At 38.6% G+C, this 19174-nt stretch overlaps 1 protein-coding gene across 3 annotated transcripts in view; it reads right to left on the reverse strand.

Moving 5' to 3' along the window:
• eys (eyes shut homolog) overlaps positions 1–19174 on the reverse strand; it is a 182907-nt gene that overhangs the window by 24520 nt on the left and 139213 nt on the right. For all 3 annotated transcript variants that reach the window (XM_039783198.1, XM_039783197.1, XM_039783196.1), the window contains 2 exons: positions 9211–9319; positions 5172–5395 (listed from right to left, as the gene is read on the reverse strand). In XM_039783198.1, coding sequence (XP_039639132.1) covers positions 5172–5395; positions 9211–9319 — 333 coding nt within the window. The remainder of the gene's footprint in view (positions 1–5171; positions 5396–9210; positions 9320–19174) is intronic.

Consider the following 19174-nt stretch of genomic DNA (forward strand, 5'->3'; position numbering starts at 1 on the left):
ACACAGAGACAGGCTCAGGCATGCTGTAAACTTGTGGTGTGGGAGGGGGGACCGGAGCGAAATTGGAGCGAGATGGTGCGGGAGATAAGGTAACACTCCAACTTTTAAAAAATCTGCTCTGCACTTCATCCGAAATATTCCCTGCTCTGATCACATGTTCTGATTTAGAGGCACCCCAGACAAAGCCAGACGGCACCACAGGGTGCTATGGCACCCTGGTTGAGAAAGGCTGCTCTACTCAGTAAAACTGTGGATCTATTTATGTGATCTGTGTGTCAATGTGTTCATTTTTTTACTTCAATAAGAAGATAAAAAGAGGTCACACTCTGAAAACTTTAAAGCAGCTATAATCAACATTTTTACATTAACAATGAATCAGGACTATGTGTGTGTGAAAGGTGTCAATCATAGTGACGAACCCACAGAGAAATGCCAAACTCTGCAGTTCCCTTCAGCGTTTTGGTCTTTAAGCTAATTGTTTTGTTTAATGGCCTGTAAATGTAATCTTTTGGGTCACTCTCACCATTCTCATCAACTATACACTATCTTCTTATCTCTTATCTTAAAACAGCAGATCGACAAAATGAATGACTAGTTAGTGAACATAGTCAAGCATTTAGCAGATTTTTATCAGGAATTGGTAGAGACCAAAAAAAAAATGAATGCTTGTTTATGAAAAATGCTGTTTGTCAATTTATTATTGCTCATTAATCTATCTAATTAAAAATGTGAATATAATACATACTGTATCAAGCACATCTTAGTGTGTTATTAACTGTTAAAAATCCTAAGTTGGTTTATGTATCAGACAAGGTCTTCAACTTTTAATACAACATATAAATTAACAAGAAACTAAACATCGCTAGGTGCATTATAGATGTTCTCCATTCCTAGCCTCCATCCATACAGTAACCGTAGACACCCTGCAGAGTGCTGCCACCTTCTCCCACACTGAGCCCACTATACATGCCTATTACAAAAGCACAAAACAACTCAACACAGGTGCAAGTCTCTTCACACCGCACCTACCACAACTGGTCACAGGTACATCTGTACGCCGGTTGTACAGGGATTGTGCAGTTGTATATATTTTTCTCTAATTGTCTAATTTGGAGATAATGACATGTTGCATTTCATAACTAACTGTCTGACTGTATAAATACAGGTGTCCACTTTCATCTGAAGCAATACTCTTTTCTTGGGTCTGCGCTGCGTTCCGGAGGCGCCGCGAGCAATCGTGGGGGCCGCGATTGCCTGCCATTCAAGTCAATGCTTGACAATCCACCAGCCGCGCCACGGCGCATCCCAGAAGCGTGCGTGAGGGCTCTCTGCTCCGCTAAAGATACGCGGCAGGTCTATTTTCACGCGAGCCGCAGATTGTTCGGACAACCGGGCAGGAAGTGAAACAGTGAGACTATCCAGTCAATTTACCAAAAATACCCCCCCCCCAATATCGTTTATGTCTCCTTTAGAACACCACGGACAACGAGAGATTCATCTTGGAGGTTGAAAAACATAATACGACATCACAGATCTTTTTAAGGACAACACCAGAAAAGAGAAGGCATGGAGTTAAATGCAGCACATTGCCCGGCTTTTCACATTGATGTTCCTTAAATACCTATTATACAGTATATGTATCACCCGTCAACCACAAGCTATTATGCTCTTAGGTTTAATACTGATATTTCTACATGCCTAACTGAACAGAGGACCACATGAAAAAGGGGAGAGCACCAATATCACCCCAACTGAAGCGACAATCAAAATCCTTTGTCCTCCTATTACATTGTGGCAGTGCATTCCAGGGCAACTAACAGAATGAAGAGAGCTCTGTGCACTCCTGATGCCCCCTGCATGCTGTGAGGTTCAAGAGGATACTGCATTAACGCTTATTCATCACACAGATAATTGCAAGGTGCACTCTTTCGCAGCATGACAAGCCAATGTGAGCACAATGCCACCAGCTCTTAATGGTATTCTTAGAGCCATTCATATTCCAATATTAATGGTGCCTCTTTTCATTTCCTGTTTAATAAAAGTAACTGTTAATTGACAGTGTCATAACACAATGAAGAAGACATTTAAAGCAGCTATTTTCTGGATTACCTCAGGTGAAAGAGCATCATATGTAGTTAATGCATACTTAAAAAGACAGGCAGAATTGCTGGTAAGTGGGGTGTGATGGCAGTCTGATGAGCTGTACTAGATGAAGATGAAGGGAAAACGGATCCTCACATATTTGGCCTATCACAAGGGACTATGTTTCACCCAGGGATTGCCTTAACAAGGAAAATACTGTAGTTTTTTTTTTTTTTTTTAGAAAGAAGAAGGAAGGAACAGGACATTACCAACTTACTCAGACAGGAACTCAATAACTGTCAATAATCTCTCTTACTATTATTTTAGTAGGCGTTTTGAAAATTTAAGTAACTGACCATACATTATTACATATTTCTGGGTATAATCATTAAAGGAATGAAAGACTACAATAATAATATAATAATAATAATTTAACTTCCAATGTAATATGTGATATGAACAAGAATATTTAATGTTAAATATGTCAACAAACAATCTAAAATGAATTTAATTTAAAACAATGGATTTTTTTACCGCTTAAGGGCTAAAAAGCGGAAATAATTGCTGTAATTATCTTTTTGTGTCAGCAATCAGTTGCTTACTTAAAAATCCAGCAGACATGTAACAACAGTAGCATTCATTTGTTGCGTCCACCTAAGGAACGCAAGTCCAATGTTCACTCTTCTGTAGTATTAGCTCTGTTTTTGCTCTCCACTAACTTCTAAAGGAAATGTCAGGCTCTTCAGCAGTTTTCCCAAACAAGTAGCCATGTGGGTGAGCCATTGTTAATGTGTTTTACATTAGGCCATCTTCTCTTCAGCCAAATAAGTAACTGCTGTAGGATATTTTGGCAATTTAGTTACAGTATTTACAGTGCCTTGCGAAAGTATTCGGCCCCCTTGAACTTTTCGACCTTTTGCCACATTTCAGGCCTCAAACATAAAGATGTAAAACTGTAATTTTTTGTGAAGAATCAACAACAAGTAGGACACAATCATGAAGTGGAACGAAATTTATTGGATATTTCAAACCTTTTAAACAAATAAAAAACTGAAATATGCTGCGCAAATTATTTCACCCCCTTAAGTTAATACTTTGTAGCGCCACCTTTTGCTGCGATTACAGCTGTAAGGCGCTGGGGTGTATGTCTCTATCAGTTTTGCACATCGAGAAACTGACAATTTTGCCCATTCCTCCTTGCAAAACAGCTCGAGCGCAGTGAGGTTGGATGGAGGGCGCTTTGTGAACAGCAGTTTTCAGTTCTTTCCACAGATTCTCGATTGGATTCAGGTCTGGACTTTGACTTGGCCATTCTAACACCTGGATATGTTTATTTGTGAACCATTCCATTGTAGATTTTGCTTTATGTTTTGGATCATTGTCTTGTTGGAAGACAAATCTCCGTCCCAGTCTCAGGTCTTTTGCAGACTCCATCAGGTTTTCTTCCAGAATGGTCGTGTATTTGGCTCCATCCATCTTCCCATCAATTTTAACCATCTTCCCTGTCCCTGCTGAAGAAAAGCAGGCCCAAACCATGATGCTGCCACCACCATGTTTGACAGTGGGGATGGTGTGTTCAGGGTGATGAGCTGTGTTGCTTTTACGCCAAACATAACGTTTTGCATTGTTGCCAAAAAGTTCGATTTTGGTTTCATCTGACCACAGCACCTTCTTCCACATGTTTGGTGTGTCTCCCAGGTGGCTTTCGGCAAACTTTAAACAACACTTTTTATGGATATCTTTGAAATGGCCTTCTTCTTGCCACTCTTCCATAAAGGCGATGATTGGTGCAGTATACGACTGATTGTTGTCCTATGGACAGAGTCTCCCACCTCAGCTGTAGATCTCTGCAGTTCATCCAGAGTGATCATGGGCCTCTTGGCTGCATCTCTGATCAGTCTTCTCATTGTATGAGCTGAAAGTTTAGAGGGACGGCCGGGTTTCCGTAGATTTGTAGTGGTCTGATACTCCTTCCATTTCAATATTTTCGCTTGCACAGTGCTCCTTGGGATGTTTAAAGCTTGGGAAATCTTTTTGTATCCAAATCCGGCTTTAAACTTCTCCACAACAGTATCTCGGACCTGCCTGGTGTGTTCCTTGTTCTTCATGATGCTCTCTGCGCTTTACACGGACCTCTGAGACTATCACAGAGCAGGTGCATTTATACGGAGACTTGATTACACACAGCTGGATTCTATTTATCATCATTAGTCATTTAGGTCAACATTGGATCATTTCAGAGATCCTCACTGAACTTCTGGAGAGAGTTTGCTGCACTGAAAGTAAAGGGGCTGAATAATTTTGCACGCCCACTTTTTCAGTTTTTTATTTGTTAAAAAAGTTTGAAATAGCCAATGAATTTCGTTCCACTTCATAATTGGGACCCACTTGTTGTTGTTTCTTCACAAAAAATTACAGTTTTATATCTTTATGTTTGAGGCCTGAAATGTGGCAAAAGGTCGAAACGTTCAAGGGGGCCGAATACTTTCGCAAGGCACTGTATCTGTATTACATTTTCACCATTTTATGCAATTAACAACTCGACTTTCCCAGTCCAATACTTGACAGTGCACAGTAGGCCTACATTAAAATTAGTCCAATGTAGATAAGATAAGCTTGACTGATAACTGAACAATTCTGCATTAAAAAATAGCTGGAAAGAGGAGCTGTTGCCAAAACTGTAATTTCACTAGCTGGTTGACTGGGTTACGGTGTGTTCAAAGCTCCCACAGCTCCATTCATGTTTTTAGTCATTGGGAAAACAATTTAAACTGGAATACACGGAAACACTTTGGCTTCATACTGAGACACATGGGCTAATGCTGCAACAATATGCCACTTTTTTTATGACCTTTGTTGTTTATAGCATAGTGAGTAAACACTCCTTTCTTTTTTTAGCATATGCATGTATGTAACACTAGTTTGACTTAGCTGCAGTTCACCTCATTTCTGGGGTAATTTCTTGCATATTATGCATCATTATTACGGAAGGAAAATGCATTATAGAAGGTGTATTTTATATCCTTAATGGCTTTTAAGTTCAAAGGTGGTTTAGTAATTTTTCATTAGTGTAAAAGGTGACCTTGTACCTGACACAAGTTCCTCCGTTACGACAGGGAAGGTGCTGGCAGACAGGGGGGTCACAATTCCTGATGTTTCTTCCTCTCACTGCCTCACCCACCAGGTAAATCTCCTTAAAGTTGACCTGAAGTTCCCCAATACATCCAATGAATCTCCTCGCTCCCTTTGCACGCCTGTCATGCATCTCCCAGTGGGACGAAACATCCCCAAGAAATATGGGTCCATAGGTTCCCTGCAAAAAATGGTGGAAAGCCAGTGATCAGTGTTATCGTTTAGTAAATCACACTTAATCTTACAAAATATGTCTCCCTTTAAATACGAGCTGTGCAGCTGAAAACAGGCTCTCCATATCAGCATGTGTAAAAATATTAACATTATTATTACATTAAAAGGACCTTACTATATATAAAGATCAACATGAAAGCGTCTGCTACTCTCCAGCTTAATGTGGGTTTGGCATGACCTAGACAAGAAACTGAAGTTATAATCATTTATGTTTTCACTCCTGCTGACATCATATGATAATACACATATTGATACGATGAGAGAGGTAGAATATCTATACATTGCTGCAAGCTTTCTTTGATGTGCAAGATAATTGGGTAGAATTAATGTAGATACATTCTGTGAACTTGCAGCTTATCGTACCATAACGGTCAATTTAACAAGTAAGGCATAATTGTCTCTGCTCTGCACAAAAAGAAATGCAGCACAAGACGGTCTCCTATTAGCACTAAATTACATATATTTCATTCCCAGCCATGACCTCTGGATGTTCAAATGTATATTAAATACTAATTTCTATTTAGAAGGTTTACATAACAGGTTCCAAATCACACCATGTATGATGATTAATTCATGAAAGACAAATCAACATTTATCACAGCTTCATTACACATTCTTGCATATTATGTAACATGGTGTCAGTGGATTTCAAAATAAAACTCCCCTAAGTCAAAGTGATTTTTATAGTAAATAGAATCAATGTCTTCCCTTTAGATTTTGCAGTTTATCATTACACTAATTTCTATTGTAATAAGATCACAAGTACTGACCCAGCCACTATTACTTTTTTTATTCTTTAAATATATTTGTTTGGGCTTTTTAGGCCTTTATTAGATAGGAGAGCTGAAGACAGGAAAGGGGGTAGAGAGAGGGGGAATGACATGCAGCAAAGGGCCGCAGGTCAGAATCAAACCTGTGGCCGCTGCAGCAAGGAATGAGCCTCTGTACATGGGGAGCACGCTCAACCAGGTGAGCTAACCAGGCGCCCCTGCCACTATTACTTGAACAATTTCAAAATTGTGTTCAGTAGAAACAAAGACCCTTTCCTGTTCATATGACTCACTTCATTCCAGAACAAGACCTAAAAGTACTTCAAACTTTAGCTGTGTCATGTCCAAAATAATGTGGATACATTTGAAAATCTTGTCCAACATTTTCCACCCATTTAGAAGAACTAACAAAACTGACGATGACTGTACTCACTATCCTTGTTTGACCTTCTTTACATGGCTATTATTTAAAATCTAGTCATGGCAGATATAATAACTGCTTTTCATACAAAGGGTCATTACATGTAATACCTTACTTAAACAATGCAGGCCTTTCATGTCATTTATTTAATAGGTTCTGTATCTGACAGAAATTATTGTGTAGTTATGGGAGGCTGTATGTCAGAAATAATCAATCTTACTTATGTGGGTCTTCAAGGCTCAGATCATCAACATTACTGCTGTATATTTGAAAGCCTATAAAAACACACGGATGACAGGGGTCCATAGGAATGTTTATGTAATCTCGACACAATGTTAAGAGCCCTAAAACTATTTAACAAAGCTGAAGATTCAAATAAAATATGCAGCTGTGGCTGGATACTTTTACAATGAGGTTAACCATATTTTGTGTGATACAACTAGCTATGCGCCACTGGAGCTGCATGACGATGAAGAGCTGATATGGAATGACTTTATGGTGCCTTCAAATGTGTTTACCATGTTTATGAGAAGAGTCCATTCAACAGACCGATGTAATATTTATGACTTTGTAAGTGGACTAGCAGCACTGAGTTCATGAGCGCTGCATGCTACGTTTTGAATTCAATTTGATGGCAAGACAAGTCAATGTGGCCTCCATTTCATTATTGTATTTCTAGGTAGTGGTATTATGCACATGTGGTGCCAGTGTATGTGAGTAACTTGGTCACACTTAAAAACATAGCGTCACCAGGCAAAAAATGTTGTTCAGTTAATTGCAATTGAGCACTAAAAGCCTTCTTTATAAACACGACTTGACCTTAGTTAAAGATCTAGCAGTAAAAATTTCAAAGCAACATAATCAATATCTTCATATTCCAGGTCTTGAACCCTTCCACTTGCAATCTGTGAGATTTATGACAGAATTTAAAAATATTATGATCTCCTCTCCCTGCTGCATGTTGGCTTCCAGTCTAAATTGCCAAGTTGCAACTTCATGATCTCTCTAAGATCTAGAGCAGGGCCATGTATAGAGCATTGCTTTTAACCCATTGGAAGTTCCTTTCTCGGTTCACAATGTCAAGTTTACAGCACCCTCGATAACCCTAAATAACTGCTAGTAGCTTCTTTTATTGTTGTTTCAAACATGTGTTTTCTGCTTTATATAATTTTAATGAAATTAGCTCAATCAAATCTCATTTTATTTAATTTGACTGGTGTTGAGCAACAACTAAAATAAAATACCATGCAACCAGTATAACTATAAATCACAGCATACATTATATAATAATATTATAAAAAAAATTTTACGACAACATGTAATATCCACTAGCTTGTTCACAGATCCTTGTGTAATGAATGTGTTATTAACAACAAAGAAGGAAAAGAAAAGAAGCATCTTGGCATCTCAAATTAGAAGACCATAAATCACATTGGATGAGGGGGAGGCATGTGGAGCCTGTGGGAAGGTTGAGCCCCTCTCCTGAGTCTTCCAAAGTAAAAAACACAAATTATTAATTTAATAACAAATATAGGTGTTGTTAATCAAATTAATGAGCCAGAGTGAAAAGACCGGTCTGTGATTAACAAGTAAGAACTAGCTTAGTGCTACTTACATGCCTGCCATTAAGGATATTATTTTCCAAGTGTGATATTCTTGATAAATAATGTTACAGGTGCACATGTTTTTAATGGAAGCTCCTGTTCTTTATTCATAAAGCAACTGATGTTTTTTTTAAAAACAGTGTGCTTGGCTGGCTTTTGATAACATACACTTAATGTACTCATGATGTTTCTGTCATGAGTCCTGTAAGTGATTAAGCAAAAATAAATGATCATACAATATATGATTTACCTGGATATCTACATGCAGCAGCTACTGCAGGTGTTTTAGCTTATAGAAGTCAACCAATACAAAATAACACAAATGATATTTAGAGAAGATACAACTTTCCAGAGAAGTAAAATCCTTCCTTGTAACATCATAAACTGCTGTGCATTGTTTTGCTAAGCCTTCAAACTCATAGATCTATTACTCAAGCTGTAATTCCTGGATACTTTAAATGTTATTTTCATGATTATTTCATGTCTCACAAGTACCTAAAGCAACACCACCCACCGCAGGGCTGTATTAACACCCACTTCATTTACACTAAAAAGAACAAAATATATTGCAAAAGTTGGTAGAACCTCAAATTCACTTGATTCCACATAAGTTAGACAATAATGTGCTAAATAAGTGAATAGAGTGATACATATATTTCCCAGAATAAGGAGGGGGAAAAACATAACTTTGATGTGTCTACATACAGTTTTAATATTATTTAACATTCATGAAAACAGCTGTGGTTCTCTGTGAAAACATTTGATCTGATGTATTTCCTTGATTGTTTACTCATGGATGCTGAAGTCATCCATGATAAATTATATTACTGTTAAATTAGCATGTTAATATGTGTAAGGTAAACTGTCCTGTAAAAGGAAGGGGATACAATGATTATGGGTTCAAAATGCAAATGTAATAAAATGATTGTGACAAAGGGTTGATTTGAATGCAGGCAGGTCAGGTTACCTCTGACACGGGGTGTGACACGTCTTCCTCGAGATGCTGAGCTGTGCCATTATCTGCAGCTATTTCAATCATACACAACCCTCCTTGTTTGCCAACAGGCAGGTTGTATCTGTTGAGAGAGAACAGAGGGAGACTAGGGTTTGTAATAATAAATCCAGCAAAGCCTGAACAATATTTTGATGGAGAGAGCGACAGAGCAGTCACAGCAATGAAGCTGCTAATGTGACCACTGAGACTATACTATAAAAATGGATGACTACGTATACATTACACACTATTTTCTGGGAAACTTTATGCACTGGTGGATAGGGTTGGAATCAATGGTGCGTTTGTGTCTCACGCCACCGCCCCAAAATCCAGGAGAGACAACACAAATAGAGAATGGCTTCCACTGCTGGATTTAGATAATAAGTCCAGAAATAGGTTTCTTCTCAGTGCTGTGGTGATATACCTTAAGTTGTTGTGTTCCTCAGCAGATATGAAATTCACATAATCATGCTTGTAAATACACTACTGACAGACCATAGATTTGGACCAGTCAGAACCAGTTAAATTTACAGGATCAAGCACTAACACATGATATGCATTACTATGTCAAACATTTATAACAATAGCAATAATACTAAGGACACAAATCAACCAGCAAAAACATTATCACGAGTGAAAATGCTCATTATGTCATTCAGGATTAATTAATGATAAAAATGAGGGCACAAACTAGATATACATTATAAACCTAATGAGTAGGAAGACAATTTTATCATTTGACCCTCTGTGTCTCTCTGGGGAAATATACAATTGCACTAGTCATTAATGTTGCAGCCATAATGTTAAGTAGCTGGTCTACTTGTGTCATACTCCAGCTTTGGCAAAGTCAAGTGATTGCCTCTCTCCAATTCATCATTGGCTTTACACCGGCAATATACAATAGCAGCCTCTTTACAGGGCTGTACATTATGCAAATGGTTGTGCACTCTGTGCCATATGTGTAAACACAATTCTGTGAGGGGGTAATCTACACGGTGGGCTTTTGTTGTATCGGTTCATCACTGTTTTTCTGTGAACATATAACACTCTTATCTGCAAATCTGGTTACTGCAAAAAAATTTGCCACTGTTGATGAGGGGAAAAAAAACAACCTAAAATGTCTGCTTTAATGGCCAGATGGAAACTATCAGGGCAATCACCCTCCTGCTAATTTCAAACAGCCTTCCAGGACGCCTCCCTGAGGCAATTGCATGCAAGCAACTTTAGGCAGGACTAATTAAAGGTATGGGAATCACAAGAGCTGTTTTGTATACACACACATTGATAAATTAAGGCACATTTAAGATGGTAAACACCAAATGCAACCTAGAGAAGACGTTCATCACCAACTTGGTGTTGTGTTTCTGAGGTCATTCTCTCATTCTCAGTGAGTGGTTTCAGAAAACTACATCCCCCCCACTGTTTATCACAAAGTCACAAGAATAACAAGATCCTAATGAAAAGACTGAAATGATCCAATACTGCAATCCATGTAATTGTGTACAGACTGTTGGTGAGGTATGAATCATCACAACATTGCTAATAAAACTCCCTCTTGCTGAGGGCATTTGAGGCATATTGTGGTGCTTACTATAGTAGCTTTTTATTTGGCCTGCTAATGCTGCGAACACTGTCCCTATGAGACACAGAGAGCATGCTCACTTAAGCAAACAGGATGATGTTACTTGATGAGCTCTCGTAAGCACATTGAATGCTCCACCAGGTTAATTTACATTTGTCTTGCTCTAAGGCAAAGATGACTATTTATAAAGATGACTATGACTACTTTTCTTGGTCTAGTAGCTAGATAGCTAGGAATATGCCCCATAGCGCCACATCACCATACACACACACACACACACACACACACACACACACACACACACACAGACAGACATACAAACACAAATGGATTATATTACACAGACAAACAAATGGGAGTGAAGAAAAAGAGGCCGGGGTTTGTCTAACGCAGAGATGAAACACTATGTAATTTCTTATTGGTCTCCCTTTGCTCCATTCAGTGCTGGGGTCTCAAAGGACCAACACTAGCACATTCCCAACTTGAGGTAAACAAACAAAAAACAAATGAATATTTCATTCTCTCCAAACACACAACCACAATATAGCTGTGATCATTTTTACTTACTCGATCATCATTTATGTATTTCTTCATCTGGCTAATGCTCTAATCATAAGTGATTTGTCATTTCTAACATCCTCATTTAGACCGTGTCTGGTGTGACTAATTCAGTGCAAATGCATTACTGAAACTTTCCTGAGGATCACCACTGAAATATTACCTGCAATGTTAAGGGATCTTGCAAATATTTTCAGCACAGCACCTTTGCACGGAGGTATTTGTTAAACCGTATGGTAGGTGTTTGTCTTTGCAATCCTACAATATTTGAACGAGCCTCCTTCACAGTCCCCTGCAGAAAATTAATAATGAGGCAGGATCATCATTAAAATATTACTATTGCATAAAACATCTAAAAGTATTGGCAACAGATGGCAGTAAAACATCATACACTGCGCTGGTGCCCTTGCAACAGTTTTCCCTGGCTGATAGGCAAGATGCAATTCTTTTTTAAATGACTTAGTGTTCTAATATTTCAGATTCTTACAAAAATCAAATGGTAATATGGAACACATTTGTGGTGAATTTAGTAATTTAAAGTAATTTAGTGATTTAGAGTCAAGAGTCTATTAGCTCTGCAGCTGGAGACTGTAGTGTTTCCTACCTGCTAAATGGGTCACACAGATTACATATGGACGATGAGTACCACCTGTTACTTTGATATTCTTTTTAGTACAACATGAAGTAGACTTATACATCAGATATGACCGAAAAGAGAGAGAGAGAAAAAAAACATTATTTATAATCATGCATTATTATGACACCACAGTCAACTACACAAGATGTCAGACGGGATCGGTTTGTTGGTTTTTCCTTAGTTGCAACAAGCATTGTATCAGACCATACTACACCTACATTGACTATAATGCCTGCTCTGTCTCTGGTGCAGTGACTTTCTCACACGCAGCACTGCAGCATTTGCTGCATAATTTGTGCTGTGACTGGCAAGCCTCAATTAATTTGGGTAGCCTGTGTTCTATCATTATATCGCCAGCAATACAATTAGACAGCACACAGCAAGCTGCTTGGCATTGTGGCTTCACAAAAGAAATTCCAAGTGAGCAGGCAGAGCTGCTCGTTGCTTCTTCAATTCATCTTCTATGCGACTACTTGTCGATACAACACTGAATGCTGTGTGATTGAAAAACATGGGCTACCTCAGATTTGGCATTGTGTCAAGAGGATGTGGAATTAAAAACAAAAATGCTCACTATTAAGAACTCACTTTTCACCCAGTTGCACATATGGCATGGCACTTCCTCAAAATAAATGTTGTTTCCTCATTACTCTTCCAGCTATTAAAACCCAGTGGGAAAGTGGGATGGGACGAGAGGATGAGTTCTGTCCGCTGTTATTGTGTAGTTCAGAAAAAGTAATCGATGGCTGTTTACCAATTGCTTTTGCAAAGGGATTACTTTACACATTACTCCGATATACAATAATTACATCAGCGATTATTTTATTTTTGAGTTACCAATAAGCCTATGCACATGGTCATATATGTACCAAAATGAAGAGTGGATAGATGGACACTAAACGGCCCTCTTAATTCTTTATTAGCAAGCAAGTTATCGGTCAAGGTGACAGGAGGCAAACAGTTGTTTCTGACCAGAACAGAACATGAACTCAAAGAGCCCTATTTTAACAATCTGAAACGCAAGTATCAAATGTGAAACGCAAGTAGCTTTGTGGGCGGATCTCGCAAATCTAAAATGGGTTGGTCTGAAGTAGCTAGGTGTGGTTTGGGCGTAACGTGCAATAAACCAATCAGAGCGTCATCTCACATTCCCTTTAAGAGCAGGCGCGCTTGTTCCATGGCGGATTGCTATTATGACGGCGGATTTGCCTGCCACACGCCAGCGGGAGCTGTCCGTGATGCGGCAAAGTAATAAATGCCCGTCTTGGCCGGGTGGCGATGTTGCTGCGGCCTCTCGGGCGCATCTCCACAGTCTGGAGAGGATTGCTGCAGCCATGGAGCGTACCTCCAAACGCACCACCTGCTCCTGTTGTGTCCCTTCCTCTTCCCCCCACTCCATCTCCGTCCACCCGCTCCACCAGGAGCACATTGCCACTCCCGGACCAAATCCCGCTAGAGTGTCCAATCCCGCCGTAGTTCAACATCATGTCTCCTTAAGTCCTCTAATATTTCCTCATTTATGTCATCAACACATCCATGATTCATTTCAGCAAGCCACAAAGAATGCTGCAACTTTTTGAGGACTGTACCTCCTGACCTATCCAAACACCTGAAGCGCATTTTCAGTAATATTTTCCTTGTAATTATGTATGATTTGCAAAAATGGGAACTGCTGCGTCCGTGTAGATGAGAGAAGCAAAGTGTATGCGCGTTGTGCACACACTACATTATGGCCAAGCATGCGCCCTTAAAATAGCATCTGAATAACGCGCCACTGACTTTAGACCAGGTTTTTCCTGGTCTGTGGCAGAATTGTTTTCTGAAACTGCAAAATAGCACCAGGGAACGTTTGCGCCGGAACACGCCTCCTCTTTTCGCTGAACCGCCCCCGGGAGCGCAAATACATTCCGTAATTTACCGACGTGCGTCTGTGGAGGGAAGTCTGCTGTGCGTCGGGTGCAAAATAGGAATGATACATGCGTCGGTGTACAAAGGCAATTGTGCTGAGTGCAAGATAGGAATAGGAAATTTGCTACTACTTTAAAACTTCTTTCTACAGCACCAGTCGGTTTCCTCCTCTTACAGCAGCTGTTGCTAGGCAACATTTTACACTCACAGGTGCATTTTTACATCAAAACAATATTCAATGGTAAGGGTGGGAGGCTTGTTAAAAGTTGTAATTGCAATGAAAAATCAATAAAAACATTGTTAAAAAAAAATAGTAGGGTTGGAAATCACCAGAGGCCCAAAGATACGATATTATCACGATACTTTATTGAGATATTTTGAAACATTTTGCAATTTATTACCTTTTTTCAACTTCAAATTTTTTTCAACTTCAAATGATGTCCCCAAAGGAATCTTTGTCAACATCTGATTTATCTAAAGAAATAAATGTCTGTTTGTTCATCTCACTTTCAATCTCATTTTATTACTTCAAAATGGGATTGTCAAGCAGATAAACTGACCAACATGTATCATAAAATATCAATATTTGGCATCTGTGTATCGATACAGTATTGTCACAGAAAATCCCACAATCCTTTGCTGTACTTAATCCCCTGCCCCCCCTCCCCCATTCAATAGTCAGTAAATATACTATTAAATACTATATAATAATTTTTTTTTTAAACATGAACGTGTTTCATTGTATTATGAGTGAAAAGTAACAGTGACAGCAGCATATTACTTATTATTTATTAATGGGTTACCCACAACACAGTGGTTTTAATATTTTAGATGTCCTGTGTTTTATGTAGACTTTAGCTTTAGCGAGGGTCTAACAAAAGTTGCTATTGAGTTGCATTATAGTAAATGTAGGATCCAGTGTTTTTTGGAGCTTGACCTTCAGGGAATAATAGCCAGGACATCTTGGCTTCTGTTGGCTTTATGTCTGCTAAATTAATGTAAGGTATAAACAGTGTACAGGACTAATAATCTCACAAAATAACAAATGTCTCACTATAAAACACCAACTATTTTATCTTTGATCACTGCAGTGCACTTTTGTTGGTGCAAGTGCTTTTTGGTTGGAGTGAGAGCATTTTGAATTCATTTATCACACATAAGTTAGGCAAGAAGCAAATTGAATTGATCTGAATTATTAAAAGACACGCTACAATACTCTATCCAATCACCAAATAAACATACAGGTGAGGTATTTTGGGTCCTTTATCTTCTGTGATCAACCATGACATTCACATTTCAACAGCATCCAACAAAGAAATTCAGAAAACTGCATCTGATACATTTGCAGATGTAATGGCAAAGTGTTCATGCACGGCTCCTACTGAAGAAAAATATTCAGTGCTTTTTTAACAGAAATAATACAAGTCCATAAAGACATCGACATGAACATCAAAACCCATGAGTTTCTAGACACAAAATCCTCTGTCATAAAAAGAATATTCCCAGTAAGTCAGAGCCATACTTGACACACTACTCCTATTCCTTTGACCGAAGAGAAAAAAGAACCCACAAAAGTGGCATAAATTTAAATAATCAAATCTGCCTGGGATTCTGAGTTCACCTGTGACAAGGGAACAAAATGTAACGCTGCAGAATGCTATGTGTCATTTTTGTTGATCTTTGAGAATGAAAATAACTCCAACAGTGAATGCTAAGCACAAAGGATTCAACCAATAATGTATACACCCTGGCAAATGACCGGGGGAGCATTTGGAGTCTGCCACTCTCAAACTCGTAATAGTCTTGCCCCAAACATCCCCAAAGGAAAACTTGCCGACATCAAAAAAACAATGCCAACAACAAACCTGTCCTCCCCAAATGAAAAATGACATAGCCTCTCCGCTGCACATTCCCCTTTGTGAAATAATTTGGCATCACAGGGCATTTAAACAGTGGCCTTTTGTCTTGCTAACTTTACAGTCTATATTGGAGTGCTACAAATGGGTTGTAAAAAAATGAAAACATACTTTAAAGTTGCTATGTTAATGTTGTACACCTACTATCAATCTGCCTGTCCATTAAGCATTCTTTCACTGGAAACACAATGCACCGTAACACCATTACATTCAGAAAATCTGCATAACTATTGATAATGCGCCTGAATAAATTTAAGCTATAATATCCTACATCCTTCAAACCAAAACTGCTGTTTCTACACAGACTGCAGTCAAATGCAAGCTCTTCTTTGTTCATTTCCAACAAAAGGTCAACCCAGTATGTTTTACATATATGGCAGTCTGTTTGCATTGTTCTGGTCATTTTATGCAATCTTGCTTCACAAAAGCTGCTCTACAAAAAGAAAATGTAATTCATTCAATTATGTTTACTGTCAGAACAGGCTGATAAACTCTTGATTAAATATTCACAATGTCTTTCATCCCTTTGTTGGGGATGATTAGTGAGATGGATGGTGTAAGACTGTTTAACAGTGCTCCTCTGTGGCTCAGAGAGAATTGTAAATAATAGGGGTAAAAACACAATTCCTTTACAGCGTTTAATGAGTTTTGGATATATATATTTGATACTGGAACGGAAACTACATAAAGGTAAAACATCTGTGCTGCATCAACAGCTGTGTAGACCATCCACTAAAGGGCTTTTAATGTAATTTAAATAAACCCTCCACATTGTTTAATGTGTTGTTTTGTACTTATCCTAGTAACCACAAGCAATTATATCATTATCAAAACTACAGTGCTTAAAAGGCCAGCATTGAAAAACATCAAGAAAGTGAAGTGCTTATTTTCATTGTATGGCGCTGTATGTTAAACAGAGGTGTCATACCACTTCTTCATGTGAACAATACTGCATCAGTGCAAAAATGAAGCAAAAGGCAATTGTTTACGTTACGTCTTGCTTTGCCAGACCCTTCTCCAAAGCATGCTGCAGGTGCCGCTGCAAAATAGGCTCGGAAGGACCTTGTTTTGGTGGAACATGTGTACGTTTAAAAGTTGTTTTAGTCATGCAACAGAAAACTCAGATAGTCTAGCTAGGTGTCTGGATTTACCAGAGATCAGACAAAAGGTTAACCATAGTCCTCATAAATCGACCAGAGTTTAAAATGTCAACACAAAGGAAGCCCAAGGCAATGAACATCCAGCCTAAATGAGTGAAATCCGGCGGATTTTCCAACGGCAATCCCGGAAGTGGAATGTCAAGGATATAGACTAGTGTTACAGTGACATCAGGCAATTCGCATTGTCCCTGTTTGGTCATTGAAACTTGTAATATTTACAGTTAAATACAGCCACTGCCCAGCCCTGCATAGACGCTGACGGAAAGTTGAAGCATGTACTCAGTACTGCCAACCATCATCCGAGGAAAGAAGGTATTCACTGCTCGAACAAGACTAGATGATGTCATGCGCTCATTTGCATATGAATACAATTGCTGAACCGATCAAGAATAAATAGAGGCAGAGCTCAGCAGCAGGCCCTCTCTCATTTCTCCCCTGGCTCACTCTGCCTCACAGTTCCTAAGCTGTAAGCCTGTGTGCACACTACAGAGACGGAAGATCAGCTGTGTATGGGGAAGCATTGTGATCAGACCTATTTGGATGAGACAAGCAAGTGGTGCGAATGCATGTGGATCAGGTTCAACATTTGGTACCAAATCTATTGCCAAAAGCTTAGGAGTTAACTGTTTTCCCCAGATAATCCAAAAGAGTAGTAACATTTGCTGCTTGTGGCTTTTAAGAAATCCTTTTACCAGGTGGGCTGTCTGAAAAAAAGCTAAATCTAGTGACAAGTGTGGAAAGTTGGCAGAGTTAATTGCTTTTTATTATTAAATTGTCATCTAAGTAAGCTACAACCATCTGACTCCAGCTGAGTTTACTGCTATGCAGTTAATGTACTGTACGCCACATTACTGCAGCTCAACATAAAAGCATTTACATACTGGGTTATTTCTTTCTATATTATGCTATATGGTTGTATTATGTTATGCATCCAATCTAAAGGTTTGTTGTGAAAAAACAACTTGTTAGTTGTGTGTCCTGGCTGGGATCAGAGTTATTGAAATGCAAAAAAAATCTTTATCACATGGGTTCTAATATGGACACAATTTCTAATTATTGCATTGACAAGCAAAATGTTAATTTATTCTTAGCAAAGGCAGAATTCTATACAATGACTAACTTAATTCTCTGATGTAATTCAATATTTTATTATTTATTTTGTCATTGTTAAGGTTAAATCTAAGCTTTTAAATTGGGTTTTAAATAGATTTTTAAGACGGTACTGTACACACACACACACACACACACACACACACACACACACACACACACATATATATATATTACTGCTAAATGTAGTTGTACAGTCATTTGAATGCTGTGGTTTTGTGTGCAGGTGTGCATTTTACTTTAGGCATTTAACTTTAATAGTCATGGATCCATTGATGGGTCAGGCTTGATCTACAAGGCATCATCATGTATGCAAGATCTTTTTTTTCCAAGTAAAGAAGTATCACACTGTGTGCACTGCAACATACTGAATCATAACACTTTCTGAATAGGTATAATATAATGACTTGGTCATTCAGAAGGTGTAAAGTTTGCCTAATGTATGCAGACAATAAAAGAGACTCTCAGCCACTTACGGAAAAAAAAAACACAACCATTTGCCAAAATGGCCAATCTTTTCAGCAGACTGAATCTCAAAAGGTTAATGATCCTAAATCTCTCCGTGAACTAATTGCAAGATGCCACAGACAGTAACAGATATGTTGCCCCTTTTTTTCATGATCAAAACAATAAAACTAGAGTTAATATATCCACATTCTGACATTCAGTAAGCTAAATTTGGTACTTAGCATAAGGTATACCTAAGGCAGAAGGTATTCTTATTTATTCTTGCATGGTTCAGTACATGAAAGATGTCAGGGACTACACTGTTCCGGAGGTGCACAATGATCCCAGACATTAAAGTTGGGATTTGTCTGAAATAGTAAGCTTCATTGCACAATTCTCTGATCAACACTGATGTGAACATCTACTGGACAGACAAGTATTCACAGGGTTTTATCAAAGACACCATGACATGCCCTTTGTAAAAATCCCATTGAACATAATCAAAGTGGGAAGCACTGAGCACTGCATAACTTTTTTCAAGTCTTTAAATAGGTAAATGTGAACACTACACCCCATCCACTATGCTTTGCTACTTCCAAACGGCTTGCCAGTCCCTTAG

The sequence above is a fragment of the Perca fluviatilis genome, chromosome 19 (genome assembly GCF_010015445.1).
Source record: "Perca fluviatilis chromosome 19, GENO_Pfluv_1.0, whole genome shotgun sequence".
Classification (NCBI taxonomy): domain Eukaryota; kingdom Metazoa; phylum Chordata; class Actinopteri; order Perciformes; family Percidae; genus Perca; species Perca fluviatilis.